A 20,927-nucleotide genomic window follows, 5' to 3' on the forward strand; every position below is an offset into this window, starting at 1 on the left:
ATGTGTACTTTTGTTATAAATTGTTGAATTTCATCATAATCACTTAATCAGTTTATTTTCACTTTTTTTTTCAAGTAAAACACATCAGAATTATTGATCTCATCACTTGTTAAAACAAAACTTTTTATCTATGTTGTACATTCAAACAGTTTAACTAAACATGTATATCCTTATTGCAAAAGCTACTAATAAACACAAGGCTAGTTTCCCTTCCTGTTTTCGTGCATTCCCTTCCGCCTAGCCTAGTACTTCCTCGTTCATTACCCGCAAGAGTTATTTTTTGATTAAACAAAACGATACAGGACACGTTTACAAGGAGTATTCATCATGAAGATTTAATAGGTGCTACATCAAGTAAAGAAGCACATCATACCATTGGAGACGATCCAGCAGCTCCATTTCTTTTGAAATACAATACTGAAGGTTCATCACCGCAGAAACATTTTGGCAGAAATGATAAAGAATTACATTTATGGCAGATTTGATTCAACGCCCCAAGCAGTTTGACAGGATTTGGTTCCAGTTGTCAATTAGCTTTAATTTCTCCATTTACCATCCAGAGAGTGGAAAACGCCAGAAAGATACATACATCATTCAAGACGACAAGGACGATGCCAGTCACCCAGGAGCTACTCAGGCTAGTGCTCATCCTTTATTCTCATAATCTAAAACATACTCTTTTCACCTCATCTTTCAAACTAGACTTTTTTTTTTTTTTAAAAATTTAATCCTTTGAATTTTATTTACACTCAAACATAACCCTTAACAGTTAAGTTCCGCGTAGGATATCAGTTTTCATCCTCATGTCTTACATCCCCAAGTGTAATTGTGTAATCTGTTTAGTAGTTGTGTAATCTGAGCTATTAACTTATGCTCCCTCCGCGGGATACTATGAATATCTAAAGAACCCGCACTCTCGTGGGATAGAAATATCCACCTTGACGATGGTCACAGGAAGGGTAGTGGTCGGAAATTCGGTAAACGTTCCACGCAAATCAAAGATAGCAGTTTATTTTATATATATAGTTTTTATTGTATTAGAAGTTACTTTGGGCTAACTATGCTCTCTTGGTGATTGGGTTTTACGACGCCCAATAGATAGATCACTGAAAATAAGACGATTCTGAAATTTTTGCCTCATTAGGAATGGTGAACAGAATGGGGTATGGAAAAGTTTCCTTTAAATCTCCCGAACCGCGAAGTCTATTGTAATAGACTTTCAACAATGGGTAGTACTCAAAGCAGGCTACATTTACTACTTCGGGTTATTTTCGGCCCTTTAAGGAAGTTAGCTGACTTCCAGCTATTCAGGTTCCGAGGTGCTCCATCAATAATCTACTAAACAATGCATCAAACAATACTAATCGGGAAGTATTCATGTGATAATTAATACTTTTCTTTAAATGTCTATTGATCTTGTACGCAAAATTATTGATTGTCTTTCTTTTGGATGGAATTGAATTGAATTGATTTTGAGTTTAACGTCCCTTTCAGCAGCGAGGCTATATGAGACGGGACCTACTGATTAACGTGGAATCCGAACCACATAAGCTCCCGCCGGGAATCGAACCCAGGTCTCCCACGCCAAAGGCGCGGACACTAACCGCTTAGCCACGAAGGAGCTCTTCTTTGGGATGGTTTCTAAGCTTAAATTGTATTAGACATTTGACTAATCACACACTAGAGCAGGCGTGTGCAAGCTGGAACACGTGGTGGGCTAATCACATAGGACTTGTCTTACTCCTTCTAGATTACCGGTTCGGAAACAAGACGGTGTGCCCTCATAAGAAAGTGTCTAATTGGATGTAGCTAACGAATTTGATAAATATCGTAGACAGTTAAACTAATCTAAATACTAATGAAAGAAAACTTCGGTATTCAGACGTGAATGAATCTTACATCCAATGTATTTTCGTACATCTAATGTTACCTGTAGATTCCGGAGAACATTGGTTTACAGATACATCATTTTTTTTTTTTCTTTCTTTAAACTTTCTGGCAATAAATCCCTTTTCACAAAATATAGAATGCAGATAAATAAATAATTGTAATTTATATCTTTAGATGATTATTTTGTGGTTTAAAATTACACAAAATTATTTTTCAAAATTATTTAGTAGTCTTGTTTTAAGACAATATACTATATATCACACTTACTTACTTACTTTTTTTAAACTTAATTACAAAAGATTTTTAAAGATTATTTATATGTCAGAGGGACAATTTTATAACATAAACATGAGGTACTTAACAAGTAGTAAACTTAAATTCAACAGCGCAGATAGACATAACGTCAGCATACATAACGTCGGCATATTGAATAAACATAAACCAAACATTCAAACGTTAACATTGAAATAAAATGAACAAAGCTGAAACGGTCGGTTACAGACTCTTAGTGGTGTCGGGGGTCGTACGAGACAATGTATAAAATTTTCACAAGAATTGAATAGCTATATTCAATGGATAATCTCATTCTCGTACACTAATATCACAGGAACGTTAAAACTGTCTGTCGGTTACCAAAAATATTTAGTTACTAAAAGAAAAAAAAATAAATAAATAAATAAAAATCTTACTTATGACGAGTTTTGAAGGACAAAATTGAGTGGAAGGAGTGGTGCTGAAGAGAAATACTAGCTTCTGGATTGTTTTCTCATGTTTTAAGTCTCACTGTGTGTTCAAGGGTTGCAGTTTCAATTCAGTTTTAAATATTAGTTAAGATATATAGTTCAAATAGTGTCTAATGAGTCAGACGGGCCGGATGAAAGGAACCAATGGGCAGAAGCTGGCCCGAGGGCTGGCTGTTGCACAAGGCCGTACTAGAGTAAGAGTATAGAGTATTATTTCAGTGGCAATGAACCAGTTATAAGAATCCATGTATTCCAGCACTAAAACAAATAACGAAAATTTCCTATAGAAAGTGCTTTATATAATATGCTAGTTTCTGTTTATTTATAAATGACTTGAAAGTGTTCAACTCAATATAAGTTAATACTCACTATTTACAGCTTTATTGATTTATTTACCAACACAACAAGCAGATGCCTAATTAGAGCGCTGAAACATTATAATTCATTGTTACAACCGTTTTTAAGTGCCTTACAGGACACTGTACATATATCGATTTCATGTTTTTGACATAATTTGTTGTAGACTTCAGAAAACTTTTAGATGTTATTAAAAATTCATTTAAAAAATTACTTTTTCTTCGTCCAGAATAATGCCCAGAAATTTTGTGAAGTTTGTCTGAAAATGGAGAGTATTAATTTATTATATTGATTTAAACAGTGCATTTTGAAATCCTTTATAAATAATCAGGAAGTACAAATATTGTATATAAGGCTTTGTATAGAGTTTCCATTATTTGTTTAACTACTGGAATACATAGATCCTCCATTACCACTGAAATAATATACCCTTACTCTAGCATATGATTAGTCAAACATCTAACACAATTTAAGCTTAAAAACCGTCCTGGAAAAGGTAATCAATAATTTCGCCTGAAATATCGATGAGCATTTAAAGAAACATTGATCATCACAGGAACGCATCGCATCCAGGTGAAGCACTCACTATGTCAATTCAACACTTGTAAGTTTTGTAATTAACACTTTTTTCAAGAATTACGGATGCTTTTTGTGAAATTTGTTTTCATTTATAAATTCAGTATCTCTTATCACTAATTCCTTCCGTAAATTTATGTAGTTTAACGGTAACGGATATTTCATATCACATTTTACAGACACGAGTACAGAGCGCCGAAATATTGTGAAAGATGAAATCTTGAATAGAAACACATGTTCGAGATACAGGATACGATTTTAACTCTTTCAAAAGTTCACAGACAACGATACACTTCTACGAAGTGTATCAGTCAATTAGTCCCTTTTTCGTTTTATTACTATGACCAAACGAAATATGATGAAGCGCTGTTGGTGATATTAATTACCAATGGAGTTCAAAGTTTGTTTTGACGTCTGGCAATACTTGACACTTACACGTACTTCAAACTGGCACCATACTTAACGACGGGACAGAAATCGTGTGTTGTATAGTGATATCTTGAAACGAAATCGCCCACTACCGTGCAGAGAATGTTCAGAAAGGAGTATAAGTGTTCATGTGCTAGGATAAAACTGCAATCAAAAGGTTTGTCAAACAATTTCGTGCCACGAGAAACGTGACAGGGAAGAAAAAATGAGATCACGCCTCGTGTTCGTACTACTGGAAACATCGAGAACTTTCGTTGCAGTGTTGTGGACTCTCCAACAAAGAAATCGTTGAGAGGTTTGTCTATGAAAAATAAGGTATCGTTGACCAGCACCTGGCATTTTCTTTGGCAAAATCCGCAGATGTTCCTCTATAAAATGCATATACTATAGGGACTAACGAATGCTAGAAGTGTCAAGAGGGAAACGTTCGCACGGTGCATTCGGTGATCATATGGAAGAAAAGCTTGATGTGTTGGATAAACTGTGGATGATAGATGAAGCGTATTTCCATCTCACAGGAGACGTAAACAGACAAAATGTCCGTTTCTGGGGACTGCAAAATCTACATGTAATCGAGGAGACCACCTTCATCTGGCCAAACTGTTAGTGTGGTGGTCCCTTCTTCTTGGATGTCCATGACACTGCGGAAAATAGGGAAATGTTAGAGACTTTTTTCTTCCAGAACTGCGACGGAAAAGGTTTCCATTACATCGACAGTGATTTCAAAAGACGGAGTAGGACCTCACACGACTGCAGAAGTGCTCAGTTATCTCCATTTCAAGTTCCGGGATCGAGTGGTGTCAAATCGATTTCTGGTGTTTGCGGATTTTCCTGGCCATCCACTAGCCCTGATTTGAACCCATGCGATTTTTTCCTATGGGGATTCCTGAAGGAGAAAGTGTTTGCTAAGGTTACTTGTACACCTTGTACATCATTGATTGCGGAACCTTTATCGACAGAGATATATGTAGACGGGTTTTCCAAAACTCCTAGATTCGCAAGTGTAAGGCTTGCAACAGGCGTAGAGGACACATTGAACATGTCATACATTTTGTTCGCCAGTAATGAAATTGAGATCAGTATTCTTCACAGTGATGTTTTGGTTATTTGTATACGATAATTCGTTTGGTCACGGTAATAAAACGAAAAAACTGACTAATGCAGGGCGCAAAATTTCAAAGTCAGACGCACTCGCCAATCCAAAAATGATGATCGCCAGTATCTCTCACGTACAAATTATGAGAGGTCCCCCCCTTCCCACGGCCTTTGGTTTGACAAAGAAAGAGAGTACATCAGGGTATAAAATTTCAAAATCAGACAATTAGATTCAGGATAATCAATTTTGAATTGGACAATTCACATATAGGTAAACCATTCCTACTGAAAACTGGTCGCCAACTCTAAATTTCTAGTCGCCAATGGCGAAATGGCGACCGGAAATTTTGCCCCTTGGACTAATTTGACTGAAACACCCTGTATTAATGTGGGTTCCGACCTTTTAAGTAAGGTTCATAAAAAATATTTAGGTCGCATACTGACGAAAATTTGAAATTTATGACTAAAAACGGAAGCTATGAAACATTAAATGGTAACACATCATACTACATTACAACAAAACGGTTTGAAAAAGTAACAAGTCTGAAGTTAATAGTACTAATCTCTTACCTTTTCAGCTACGTTCCGTGAGATGCCCATACTCATAAGGATTTCCAAATACTGCTCATTTGGTTGCCACCCAACGTGCTGAGGCTGAGCAACTGCCCCCGATTTCCATTCTTCTTCTCCCTCTTTTTCCATGGTCAATTCTCACTTAAGCTAACTACAGTCTTCTGCAAGACAAGAAAATAAAAGAAAATTACTTTTTTTTTTTTAATAAAATCAATCTACGTTAAACATCGGTAACAAATACATGAATTTCACTTAAGTCAATGCTTAAAAATTAGGACAACCACCGGTGGTGAGCACAAGAATAGTTTTTCGGTATTGAGAAAAACTAGTTTTTGAAAACTAAAGAAAAAACCTTTTTTAAAAGACCGATTTAGTTTTCTATCAAAAACATGTATCTACAAACAAGTTTTCAATTCTTATATAACATATATAAAAGCAGTTTTGGTAGTCTCTAGTACCAGAGCACCTAAACTTATTTGGTCAGCAAGAATTCCCTGACTTTTCAAGGCCACAATCAGCGGCGGATACAGAAATTTGAGGGGTGCAGTTCTGGGAATATATACTTTAACTTTCAAGTTCCGGTACTCTCTACATTTGTCATTTCTACATTATAATACAGAGTTTATCCGTAAAGTAATGAGAGTGATCACCGCGCGGCGCTCCAGTCGCCAGCAGCGGGCTTCCCGGCGAGAGAATTTGTGAAGGGGGGGGGGTCTAAGCTAAGCAACGCACCGGGCGACAGTCCCATCCGAGCTCAGACGCAATGAGGATCATGCATAGCACAAAAGCTGTTTTTGAGTTTTTGTCACGGCAGAGAATATGAGAAATGAAGCATTCGCTTGAGCAGCGCTGCGCAATTAAATGTTGCTTTCAGCTGTGCAAAAGCGCTTCCGAGACATTTGCCCTGGTCAAGAAAGGACGGGAGATCGGTGAAAACGTGGAAGCGATTGGCTAAAGTAAAAAGTCTTCTGGACTCCGACCTGCAATCGCCTAGCGCTTCTCCAGTGAACGCTTTATTTCTCTCTGGATAATATTGAAGCTGGAACTGGTTTTGGATTTCTATACAGACGAAGAATCAATTAAAAAAAAAAAAAATCTTGATAATGCTTACTTTTTCTATTCTAATACCTATTGGACAGACAAAGGGGAGGATGGATATAGTTTAGTAAGTAAGTCTAAAAACTGTGCTGTGTACACTCATGTCCAAAATTATTGTCGCATGTTTATAAATATGTTGTTATAGGAATATAATTTGATAACGAATTCGCTCGGTATTTCTTATGTTAGTATGTGTATAATCGACAGAGACATATATGTGGAAAATTTCATGCCAAAAGAGTAGTAAATAAGCACAACAAAACGAAAATAAAACTTTCTTGTCCATTTAGCAACATTTTGTTTTACTTATTCTAATTTTCATATTTATAATTCTATTTCTATGATATTTACCACAAATATACATTTCCTGATTTTACACATAGAATCAGTATTAAAAGTACCCTGCAAAATCATTATCAAATTATATTCTTACAGGAAGACACTTATAGATATGCGACAATCATTTTGGACATGACTGTACGTTTCAGATTCGTACCAAACAGTCAGAAAAGGCTTCAACACAATGAAACTCTCACAGTAAATGAAAGAAAGGCAGGATGTAATGGTATCGGTCAGATGCTAATTCCACAAAAATAAATAAATAAAATAAATGAATACAAATAAAAATGAACCTTAGAAGGACGTTAACCAGATACTAATTTCACAAAAAGTTTCATATAGTCGGACAGAGCCTACACTTAAATGTATTACCCTGGCATTCATGTGATAAACTAAGGGGAAAATTTTCATCGGGATGACTGGCCCCTTGATTCAGGACTTAGCGACTTCCAGAGTGGTGTATTGTTGATCTACTGCCCTCAAGAAATCAGCTATTTTTAAATAGGGTGTCTACTGGAGTTGATCTAGATACATCTAGTATCCCAGTGTCCTGCTAGAAAAATTTCCAGTATACTACCGTAAACTGAAAAAAAAAAAAAAATAAATAAATAAATAAAAATAAAAGTGGGTATCGCACATGGATGTATGCTGTGATATTTAAAAGCCTTAAAATATGGTGTAAAAGCAGTCTTCTATAATATTCTAACGGAAAGAATACGCAGAAGCCAGTGGGTTAAAATTGGATTTAAAAAAAGACCAAAAAAAGGCTTTGTAGACGGTTTTTCTTTCATAATGCCTGTTATAGCACATACTTACTATTTTTCTTTTTTGCGTTTGCTTCTACTCATCCCTCACAGCCAACCCTTTCCTAACCTGGTTCACCGTGTTACATATATATATACTTTTTTTTTCGTTTGTTCGATTCCCGGCGGGAGCTCATGTGGTTCGGATTCCACGTTAATCAGTAGGTCCACGTCTGATATAGCCTCGCTGCTGAACGGGACGTTAAACTCAAAATCAACTCAAAAAAAATTTTTTTTTCGTTCGTATTATAATATTTAGTATAGAAAACACTGTTAAGTAGAAGACAATTACCGTAATTACAGATATCAAAGAGCAATCCTGTAATACAGGATGCAGCAGGACTGATTGATGTCAAAATTTATTAAGGTCCTAACACTATCCATTTTCTTATTCGAACTATCTGGTTTATCAGTGGTTCGCTAGTTGGCCCTATCACCACCTACACCCAGTGATGGGCTGCCACTTTGAAGGGTCTCAAAAAGGAATCGTTACATTTCTCCAGTTTTACGCAACAATTCCCGGTATTGATTTATATATTGAGATAACGTACCTTAACAAGGTAAGATTTTCGGTGTAGAAGGTAAAGTTAGCCTTGTTGATAGTCTTAGCAACCGAAATGAATTCAGTTTTTCCTTTTACGACAAAAGTTTTTTTTCTAGTCTTCGTTTTTGGCTTTTCGAAAGATTTTTCTTTTTTTTCCGGGTTTCGAAAACTTTTAGATTTTGAAAAGGTATTTAAATAAAAGTGACCATTCCTAGAACTGGTAAGGTAGGAGGTACAACGTAAGATTTTGAGTTTTTAAACTGTGTTGAAGAGCACAATGGTACCGGTAGATAAAGACTTCAATATTTTCCATTTTTCCATTCTAGTGCTTGAAGTCCGGGCTTCTCTGGTTTTGAGCTTTTATTATTATTATTATTATTATTATTATTATTATTATTATTATTATTATTATTATTATTATTATTATTATTATTGAAAATTGGATTCCCTTTTTAGCACTGAAGTTATATAAGTCGTCAACCTGAAGTTTAAGATGGCATCCGAACAACAGTAATAAGTTCAATAGTCTCTTTCTACCGCGAACAAAGACGTATACACTAGCCACTAGACCAGTGACGAAGGCTCACGAAAAATTGAGTACCGGTATATGTTATGTAAAATATAAACGTAACTCACAAATTACTTTGTTCTTTAATTAGATGAAACTAAGTTGAGAATACGTTCTATTCATTCAGTATATTCACAATTTGAAGAGGGCCTTGGATTAGTATTTATTACAATTTAGTCGTAGTAGAGCGTATCTAATTAAGTGTGGTGGTCCCGTGTAGCGTGGTAGCAAACGCTTTGGTCCCAGCGGCCCCGGGCTCGATTCTCGGCGGGGACATTCAGTCGAAAAGTGTAAAAGGTTTTAAGAGGCCAGTCATCCTGATTATGGTTTTCCTCATTCACACCTCGTAAACGCCGGGATGGTACATAACATAAGATCCAGAGCTACATAGCAGAACATGCCACGATCTGCGATGTGATCGCAGAAACTTTGCTGTGCCTGTGTAGAAAAAAGTGCCAGAGGAAAAAAAAATAGCAAACAGAAATGTATAAAAACACGCCTGCTATGTGTGGCTATCTTCAATGCACGGACGACTCGGATAAATATAGTTTGAACTGTTTTTCACGTCGCGTAAAGCGTATTTTTAACAATCACAAGTGTTTCTTCTGCTGGAACTGATCATCTTGCTGCAAAAAATTTTTGACTTACAAGAGCTCATCGCAGAAAGTTCTGCCATCGGGTTCCAAAGCCGCTTCCTTCCTTCCCTCTCCCCGAATAAGTGCTCGCCGAGGAACGTCATCCCTCATGCGTGATGGGCTAACATTGTCACAGATGCCGAAAGCCAAGAAATCCTAATTCCTAATCCTTAATAATAGGTGAAAGTGTCTAATTTACCAAATATTTTTTCATAAAACATACCAAAAGCGCAATGTCATATAGCTTGAGTGTACATCTAATACAATTTAGAAAGTTCAAAAATCCAGGTACGTTTTTTCAGGTAGGTTCAACTCGAAAAATATAAATAAAATAAAAACAATGGTTTTTCTTCGGGCTGGTCCTACTTGGGCAACCTCTAATTACTTTATTTATAACACTAAGAACATAAAGGGTGCGAAAGATAAGTCCCTCAGAGGCTCATAAAATATTATAAAGAAAACCCGAGTATAAAAAATGAAATAAAATAAGTTAGTATGTGATGAAGACAACGTTAAGTTGTTGAAACCGTTACACTGTAATTTAGTTTTAAAAAAAACAAATGTATATTTTCTAGTCAAAAGTGTTTATTATTTATTTAAAAATAAAATAAAATAAAATACTCAAATAGCTTACGGTACACAGGATTTATAGTGAACTACTATGCTAGGTTTTCGTAGGGCTCCGCCTTCCCGACCACTTCATTTAGCATTGGATCATTTAGCCCAGGGAGATGTGTACGGTGGCTCAGCGGTAAAACGCTTACTTCTGGTGTATGGGATCTATGGTTCGACCCTGGGCCACGTAAGTTAATGGTGAACAACACCGTGTCCGTGAGTTTTCTCGGAGTACTCCAGTTTCCTCCCACTTTCTTATTCCATTAATTCTTCTATCATCATTTACTTGCCTTAATCATCGTCTCCTTTAGCCTAAAGGTTAATCGTTGGACGTTGAACTGAAAGATTTCACTTCATTACATCTCTTTAGCCTAGGGTACGGTGGGACGTTAAAGTTACAAAAAAAATTCTGAAGGTTTAGTGCATTAGTAATGTTTTCCAATTGGCAACATTGGAAGTACAGTAATATCCCTTGCTTCTTACTTCTCCCCCCTCCCCCTCAATTGACAAAAAGGAATGAGAATCCCACGCCCAAAACAAGTACTGTAACTTGAAAAACAAAGGCCCTTGGTCTCTACACACATATTCTATCTAAACTAGCTTGTTATAGCACACGATTCACTTCCACCCACTTCCACCGACTGCTGAACACTAACTGAAGAGTGTAGGATTCACAAGTATTATTATACAAGTTTAAAAACTTAGTCTTTTTAAAAGAAAAAAAAATCTAATATCAACAATGGATCGCGGTGGCTCAGTGGTTGAGCGTTCACCTCTGGTGCATGTGGTCCTTCGTTTGATCTCAGCTCGTGCAAACTGGACTTCATGGTGGACAAACACCGTGTGCGTGCGTTTTCTCGGGGTTCTCCCGTTTTCTCCCACTTTATTCATTCCACCATTATATTCATTTCTCATCCTCACCGTTTCCTTTGCCCTAGCCGGCATAACCGTGGGACGTAAAACTCAAAGATTTCAATTCTAATATGAATAATTAGTTTTTTAAGAGGTTTTTGGTTTCCCAAAACTAGTTTATATACCTATTTACCAGGGTTGGCATATATGGACAGAAATAAGTTTGTTTCGCCTTGGTGTTATTATGCAACAACCGGGTTATGCTACAAAGGGGTCATATAAGCTTAAAGCGGAATCCAAACCGCTTCTCGACTTACATCCGAGAGAAACTATTCTCCATTTGAACTCGGAACTAGGACTAATTGGCCACAAATGCGATACGTCTGCCGACTCGCGAAGGACTCCTGATAAAAATACGTTGTACTGATCTTTACGTAGGCCTACTTGTTAATATAATTGTCAAGAGTCATAACAGAAGAACAAAAAGATAAACAGTTGCAGAAGTGAAACCATTATACAGAATTACATATGGACAATTTTAAAGTACTACAGAGCACAGAACAACTAATTTAGTCTAAGTTAGTTAACGACGACTTCTATTAGTCCAAGTTAAAAAAAAAAAAAAAAATAAAACGACTTAATTTGCATATCAGTAAGAAAAGTGAATAATAAAGATAAGAATTATTTGAGTCCACTTTGGCACAGACTCATTTATACATAAATAGATAACAAAGATACTTCAGATTTCACTAAATGCCTCTCGTGGGGTTTGTGTGACCCCTCCCCCCCCTCACACAAAAAAGTTCGGGATTTCGATGTATTTTATCAATAGTAAACATTATTGAAACGAAACAATATTTAGAATTTTCTTCGATTGCAATTGCATAACAATAATAACCAACTATAAAAAAAAATCACAAAACATACATTCATAAACGTATATATATTTAAAAAAGTTGCTTTTGTAGTATAATCTTTTTGAGTACTGAATGGGGAATTTAGGTCTGAATATAATACACATAATATACGGGAGTAAAACGTGATAACCCACAAATGTGTGTTCATTAAGATTTTACAAACACTTACACGTTTACGAACATTTTTCGTTTTAAACCAGCCAACCCTGCTAATTACCCTGTCTGTCCGTGTCAGTCCAAGATAGAACAAAATCTCATTAAATACTTGTTGGATCAGCATCAATTTTGGCCAGAATGAAGAGGGTCAAACGATAGGAATAGAGTTCGTTGGTGAAGATTGCGTGTGTAGAAACCAATCATTTGCGGTTTTGATGTTGATTACCAGGGCCCGGATGTTGTTGACCTAAAAATTTGTAAAAGGTGACCTATAAAATGACACTAAAATTCCTGTAAAATGACCCTAAAAATCACAAAAATTGACCTTAAAACTTGCGTTTTCTTAAACGTTTATTTCGTTAAACATTGACATTTATAAATATCCATTGGGTTTTCATTAACATTTCTCACTCATATTCAAAAAGTATTGTTTCACTTAGTTGTAGTCCATTGATCATTTATTTCTATTGATCAGCCCATTGTACGGCATTGTAAGTATTGAAAGCGTCAATTCACTCGCGAGTTGAAGATAGGAAGCACTCTTAAACAATAAAAGTTCGCAAGTGTAGACTACATGAAAACAATAGATAGAAACCTGTTTAAAATCCTTGTACGCCTTCTAATCCATTTTTAGTTATTCACGTGATCACATTCTTTGTGGTCAATAACCCAAAACTATCTGTAGGCCACCTACCAACCCCCACCTTTCGTTAACCAGCTACAGTTTAGTTTTCATTAGCTTGTTAAGAATGCAGTTTTTCCACCCCAATAGTCAGGAAGCAAGAAAAGAGATTATTCAACTTCGTCTTTTCCACATTCGTAAATCGTGGTCATTTAAAGATTTCCTTATGTGGAAGAAAAAGAATAAAACGACCATAAGTGACCTAAAAGTTACCTTAAAATATTAAACAATGACCTGAAATTTCAAAACGGCAAAAAGTGACCAAAAGTTGACCCTAAAAAACTATATTTTTAGAACCTAGAGTTGATGGATAACGTTTTTATTTGAAGTTGCCTTGTCCTATGCGTAACAGAAAAAGGTTGACTTGTCAACAAGATCCGGGCCCTGTTGATCACTATTAAACTAAAAACGGTAATACACAAAAAGCAACGGTTACCTGCAATCGATTAATCGCCCTAGAAATAAATTTCATCTCAATTCATAACAATCTAGTGAAAAAGCGGACGCACTAAAATCGGGAAGGTTTTATGCTGGCATGTACACATGGGTAAAGGTTGGTTAGTAGCCAGCTTTAAAAAAGCTCAATATTCAATTGACATAGTAATGTGCAGCAAGCGATAGCAAGTCAAGGCTGGTTAGTAGCTCGGGTGATTTCTTTCTTTATTAAAGCTGCCCTAGAAATCTACAGCAACTACCGATTTCAATACCGGTACTGATCTATGTACATACAGAAAAAAAAGGATTAAAAATATCGAGCAGCTTTGTTTGCAATCGATTTATAGTTCTAAAACTAGATAAAAGCAGCTCACTTAACTTTATATTTAAACAGGAAGTGGCAGAAATCAACTACTTCTGGTTTTAACGTTGACCGTCACAGAGTAAAAACTGTAACAGATAGCAAGAACCCGTTTTCTGCAACTAATTAAACATCTCAACATATTCCACTTCCACTCTAATCTCTACTACAGGGTTCTTACTGATCTAAAGAAGTCTATTTCCTTGACTTTCACTGACCTTTGGCACGAAATTCCCTGACTTTCATGACAGGTGCCGGATGACGTTGACATATAAATAAGGAATAAATAACGGTGAATATTCATATATGAGAACATTTATTCTATAGAGACAAATAGTAATCAATTGCTCATACATACATTCCACCTATCTCCCATAAAAATCTGAGCAATGTTTCATACTATGATCATTAATATCTACTTACAAACGTCTGACAAATAACTCTGAAGATACGATACTTCTTATACATTCATTTATAAAATTTCCCTGACTTTCCAGTCTCTTTTCCTGAACTTCCCCTGACCAGTACGAACCCTGTACTAAAACCCGGAAGTGGTAGAAAGAGACAATATCAGGCCAAACGGACCAAATTTCTTCACGTAGAATACACGTAACAATGCTACTCTTTAATTGTTGGTGACTAAACTAGATCAAAATTTGGATTTGACATTTATACGTAAATATTTAATAATAATAATAATAATAATAATAATAATAATAATAATAATAATAATAATAATAATAATAATAATAATAATAATAATAATAAAATTTAATGGTTGACAACTGTGGGTATTATTTAGTTTCTCTCCCAAATCAATTGGTAGTGATTACGGTTGATTATTTGTAACTGTGATTAAGTCATGAGTATGAATACAGTATGGACGTATGGCATAAAAACTACTGTGCATATAACACGAATCAACTTCTGTTAGGTGGTCACTCAAAAGCACGAATGTTATTTAACCAAGTCAGGGGAGGAGAGCAGCAGGGAGGCACGAGTGTTAGCGAGGGAATGTGTCGTAGAAATCGTACTAACATACAAAATTACCACGCTTTCACAATATATGAAATACAGCATAACTATTTTAAAAGAAAAAATATTAATAATGGATCTAATCTAAACAAAATACTAAGAATACCGTAATACAATTTGCAATCATTTCTGAATATATAAAGACTAAGTGAACACATAACTCTCAGCCTGAACCTGAGCGCGAGTCTAAATTTAACTCAATCGCGATTGACATTGAACAGAGATGTAGCGGTTTACGTTGAATATATCTAACACCACTTTATCAACAAAGTCGTCTTAAATTTTTCTCCAATCCAAAAAGCGGGTGGTTTTTCGTCATTAAGATATGATTAAGCGGGGGACCAATGTAAAAACTGAAAATCGGGTGGTACCCGCTAAAATCGGGTAATATGACAACCTCAGTTTTACGTTCCACGATTATGCCGGTTAGGCTAATGGGCAAGTCTTTACTTTGGCTCAAACAGTGACATTAATCGGTTCTTATAGGTTCAGTGACTTCTTGGAACTATTTCTGCATGAGTCGCTTGTTGGAATTGCTCGTGACTTTCGTGTGACGTAGTTTATGGTGGTAGTTCATATTTTTCCTACTAGGAGTCTGCGTACAGTCATATGGTAGTTTGTTCGTGTGATGTCACATGTTCTGTGTGCTTGTATGTGTGTGCTGTTGTTGGTGGAATGCGGGGAGCGCGTAACTGAATTTTCGTTTCATGGCGACGATCGAGTTAGCAAATGCTATTGAGAAACCGTTTCATGAATTTAATAGAAAGAATTTGAACTTGTCGTTTTTAAATAAGTTTGTATTAGATTTGGATATTAACTCATATCGCTTTGCAGAGTGAGTGGTTTAATTGAGTTACAGAAAACCTATCATGGTTGTGGTCTAAGGCTGAAGATATTTCCGACGTATGGTAAAAGTTGGTAAAAGCAATTATGAGTTCATTATTCATGAGTGTTCTCCTATGGCGAAATGGTGAGTGTTTTCTTTTTTTAATTCATATTATTTTTATTCTTGATTTGTTTTGCATTTGAGTATTAAGCAAAGTATTTGGCTTGCTGCTGGTTGTCCTATTGTCTTGTTGAGATGTAATTTATTTTTCTTTGTCATGCACTGATTTATGATTAGTGACGAGTGTTTTTTTTTTCTTTCTTTTACATTTTCCCTTCTTATGTTAGCTTTATTGTAGTGGTGTGATTATTTATTTTTCGTTTTGGATGTTTTTACGGTACTTGAGCGGGGGGTTTGGGGGGCGGTATCCCCCCCATTTAGATCTCGAAATTGATAGTCACCACTTCACTTGAATTGATTTCTCGAAAGACTTTAGGAATGGTGTTTAGTAACATTTTGGCCCTTGTACTTATAGTAGAATTCTTAACATCGTACATTACTTTGACTGTGATAGTAACTGTGAGCGATTCATTTGATCCGGTTCAGATAGCAGTTTAGGAATGATTCCTAAACTGCTCCGGGAACCGGATCAGATGAATCGGTTGAAGTCACTGTTTGAGTCAAAGTAAAAATTTGCCGGCTAATGGAATAAAATGGGAGAACCCCGAGAAAACCCACGAACACGGTGTTTGCTCACCACAAAGCCCACTTGGCGCGAGCTGGGATCGAACCAGAGATCCCACGCACCAAAGGTGAACGCTCTACCACTGAGCCACCGTGAAATGAAATTTAATCTTCGACTATCTAAAGGCGCATAATAAGCCCATATTATCTAAATAGACAATAGATATACCGCTCCAGTCTTTCAAACCACTATCTTAATGAGTAAGCTAGGCAATGTATTCCAGCAACACTACAGTAACCAAAACATATCGTCCCCTCAGGACTCCACTGCAGCTAGCCGGTTTTATTACTCCAAAGGTTGGTTACAGTTTGCAGTGGTTTGTAAACGTGACGGTAAAAGGCGACAGGTAAACCATTGCTTTCGTTATTTCTAAGTATGGCAGAGTTTGCAACAGTAGCCAGTTGAACAGTACTGCTTTTGCGTAGTAATACAATATAGATGCATACTTATTTAGTAAATAATAAAGAAAGCGGGAAATTAATAAATATTTCCGAAATAGAATTGTCATTGAAGTAGGGAAATCAAAGAAGGGTACTTTGAGTAAGGTATATTTACATAAATAATTATGAAAATATAATGTTTAAATAACATTATGTTGCTCCAATCCGGAAGCCCATCAGCGGAATCTTAGCCGAAAATGAATTCGGAACAATTACAGCAAATATGTTTCAATGTTCCGATTCACTGCTCCGCTTACAACGAATGGAACCGTATTTACCATAAATTATAACAGAGCTATAAACTGTTATAACATATGGGGGGGGGGGATCAATGTTCTAACGCTTCACGCATAACAAATAGCGCATAGGTATTACTCGAGTAGACGGTCCTACCAAATTTTGACAGAACACTTACATTTTTAGCTTTCAGGTTGGTTGTATCAAATTTTGACATTTCTTTTCAATATCCTGTGCACTGACAGAAATTACTTAAATTCACACTCTCATTCCTTCCCAAAAAATGTTTCACCTATAAATTTTCTATTTGGTAGAACCGTCTGCTCGAGTAAACCCAGCGCATATAGTGAGTTTTAACTATGAAAAATTTTCTTCTGAATTCCTCTCTGGACGCACCATTGCAACTAGTTTACCTAATAAATGAATAACAAGGGAATTGTGTTATACACGTAGTCCGTAATCTTCTTTAAAGGTAATTACTAAATTTTGTTTCAAACCAAGACAGCTTATGGATCCAGTTCATTGACCTATGGAAGTCTCTTGGTGTTTTAAAATGAACGATTGAATCTATTACTACCACTACTGAAAAACACACTTCATTTTAATACTAAAATATATAAAACACGTTTTTGTCTAAGGATAACCTAACTTATACATTAATTTACAGTAATCACATCCACCAAGTTCACAATATCGATTCTTCTACAACAAGCATGCACGAAAAATTAAGTCCTAAGAATGATTAATATACTAAATGATTTGATTCGATTTACGATCACTTAACTGATACATACATAGGCAAATACAGTGACAACAATTCTTCTCTATCATTTGAACAAATATCGCTAAAGCTAGTTGAAACTCCAATTTGTTTCTGCTACACCTCCTTTTCTTCTGCTTCGACGTCACACGGTTCGCTATCTGCCATATTGAAACTTTACAGTGTTGGTAGTCAATGAACAGAAATTTTCCAAAACTAGAACAAGCATAACGACAGCGTATTTTATACAGAACAAAGGGTCTGTGACACATCCATAAGGTGGGTCCCCTCATTGTATTTGTAAATTTACAATATTTGGCATAATTTAAGGCAATTTGTCTTAAAATCCTCATATATGCTTTCTGCATCTGAATGATTCCCCCCGTGTCGTAACTAGAGGGGGGTAGCCGGAGTAGACCACCCCCAACATCTCACCTGCTGAAAGCTCTCACTTTTGAGTCTAATTGTTTTTTCTTGCATTATGTTATACTCGTCATGTAGTTCAAACTAAGCAAGAGAAAAATATATCGCGGTCTTCACGTTTTCGAGATATGCGCGTTATGTGTAGTTCTGCGTAGGTGCAGGCAATTCGTTTTAATTTTGTTTTAAAGTTATCATGTATCTACTATGGCTTGCAAAGTTTGCTTGTTCTCGGTGGGGCCGTTCCCAAGATATCATTACAAATGACATCTTTAATGAATCGACTACATCTCAGAAACTACAGCTTTTTCGACAAATTCCTTTTAGTTACATTAGTTTTGCAAGGTGCTCTATTAGTCTACCAAGTTTCGTTAAAATCCCAGATAGCACGAATACTTGCGGCAAATTTTTGCTTCGTTTAGTGGAGCAAACAATCTGAAAGTTTGCGAAGGCAAAATTTCTTAATATTTATTAAAAACTTTCATTATGATCTGCAAATTTTCGCTGATTTATAAAAATAAATTCACCACTGCAATTAATTTGCATATATTTTGAAAATATAGCGTCGAAAGTTTGCCGTCGCAAACAGTTTGCAACTCTGTAAAAAACTTGTTTCGAAAAACTTGCTGAAAGCAAATATGTGATGATATTACCGAGTGCGCGCGCATGGTACCCAGAATTCACTGCGCTACATCAACTGTGACAAAACAAGCGGGAAGTGAGAATCGAGAAAAAACAATACATCAGAGGACTCCAGAATAAACTCACTGGTCTCTTATCAAATGTTTTTATTGACCCAGGCAGCCTGACGTTATTTTGTGAATGTGTGTGAGAGTAAGTACAGGGATATGATCGTTGAGTAAGTAGATAAATTGCGATATCCTTTGTCTGTGCGTTTATCGTTCGCAAGTTTCTTATCTTTGGCAAGTAGCTAAAGATGTTTAATGCTTGCCACTAAGAAAAGACGGATCCACATTATAAAAATGTTGATGTTTCATAAAGTTAGGTTTCACTTTATAAATTTGCAGCAAACATTACCTGATACATTTGCAGCAAACATGATCTTGTGATCGTGAAAACACTTTCTGTAATGTTGCTGCAAACCTTTTAATATTTTCACCAAATTCATCAGCTCATTTTCGGAAATTTTGTCAAAGAAAATTTGCACAAAATATTTGCAGCAAAGTCCTGGTAAACTTTCTTGCTGTGCAGTCGCAAACATTTCGTTTGTATTGGCAGATGTTTTCATTTTCTGAGGCAACTTTGCTGCAAACTCAGCCAGCGTCAACTTCGTTATTTGCATTGAACTTTCGGCAAATTTTCTCATTTGAAAAGGCAAGTTTTTTGCAAACATTTTAGTTTGCCTTTGCAAATTTTTAAACATTTTGAAAAAGTTTTCTGTGCTATCTGGGAATCGGTTGTTGTGGCTCAGACACCTTATGGATGTTTCACAGGCCTTTTGTAAAAATATTTTAAAGACTATGTGTAAATAATCTAAATGGGCCTGATAGAGAGTCGTTCTGACCCGCGTGATTAGTGACATACTAAAGAGTTCGACTAGCATATGTTTCCTGCAGTAGTCCGACCTTTAGTATGGCACTAATAATACGTCAAAATGACTTTGAATAAGGCACAATATGCTTCATTTCATTTTATATGATTTATCCTCCATTCTGTACAAACTTGGAAATAATTTTGCGATAGTACTTGGGATTCGTCTGCTTAATTGAAGTAAAGATATACCATATTGACTTGATCCCTGATCTTCCGTTGCAAGCGCTGCTATCGGCCGAAGGAATTCCAATCCCTTTCTCTCTCTTAGCAACAGATGAACCCTTATTGGCTCAACGCGTGGGTGTGTGAGGGTGTGAGCTTTAGTTCGCATTTTTGCCACGGCTCAAGACATGTTGGCAGCACAATAGTACACATATTAAACACATTTGTTAAACATAATTCATACATTTATACATTATAGTTGTTGAAATATCATTGTACACACGGAAAAGAAAGTATTTGGCAATTGTAAAATTTTCTTTTGCCAATAACTCGGGAGCAAATGAATTAATTTGAATCTTTTTGTTGTTAATCTTAGAATAGTTATAATTCGATAACTTGCCAAAATCGGAACTGTAATAGGTTAATTTATTGTTGAGTTATTAGGGAAAGAAAATTTCTCAACTGAAGAATATTTTCTTTCGTGATTGTACTAATATTACAGCATACACTATACCAATGATTTATCTACACCCCCAGCACCCTCGTAAAATTTTCGGACACCCCTCCGGGAAATAAATTCCTTACACCTCCCCAACTAGGGGGTAAAAGATTCATTCTTGTTCTGCCTAAAAGCCCTCCAGGGCTTTGTAGAAAATATTTTAAATGATCTTATCTGTAGGCAGAACAGAAATTAAGTTCTATCTAATCTTTGAAGACAGAGAATTCTATGCGAGGAGGAATGTTTTTTAGCGAAATGCAGCATCGAAAAGCTTGACTCCTAGCGTGTTTGTATGCAGATCGAAACTCATGTATAAAATGTTAGTAGTAACGAGGGTGGGAACTAACTCCAAGCGGTCAAAATGCAAGGGAAATTCTGACGACAACAAAATCCAAGGCACAAAACCACAGGAGTATGTATTGGATGTACCATTGCACACTCTATATGATTATTTTTTTCCCCTTGAATTATATATATTCTAAAACGTTATCTGTATTTTTTCCTCTGAAATAACTTTTTCTTTCTTTTAAAATACTGAAAACTCAATAAAACGTAAAAATGTTATAATAAAAGGGCAGATT

General features: G+C 36.0%; 1 protein-coding gene across 1 annotated transcript in view; it reads right to left on the reverse strand.

Annotated features, from left to right (window-relative positions):
• Nucleotides 1–17,896, reverse strand: part of LOC145684459 (putative peptidyl-tRNA hydrolase 2) — a 49,918-nt gene extending 32,022 nt beyond the window's left edge. The window contains exons 1-2 of the mRNA XM_081756874.1: nucleotides 17,746–17,896; nucleotides 5,661–5,824 (exon numbers count right to left, since the gene is read on the reverse strand). Coding sequence (XP_081613000.1) covers nucleotides 5,661–5,792 — 132 coding nt within the window. The 5' untranslated portion in view covers nucleotides 5,793–5,824; nucleotides 17,746–17,896. The remainder of the gene's footprint in view (nucleotides 1–5,660; nucleotides 5,825–17,745) is intronic.
• Between the last annotated feature and the right edge of the window lie 3,031 nt (nucleotides 17,897–20,927).

This window comes from Thermobia domestica, chromosome 4, assembly GCF_964235325.1.
Source record: "Thermobia domestica chromosome 4, izTheDome1.hap1.1, whole genome shotgun sequence".
NCBI classification, from domain to species: domain Eukaryota; kingdom Metazoa; phylum Arthropoda; class Insecta; order Zygentoma; family Lepismatidae; genus Thermobia; species Thermobia domestica.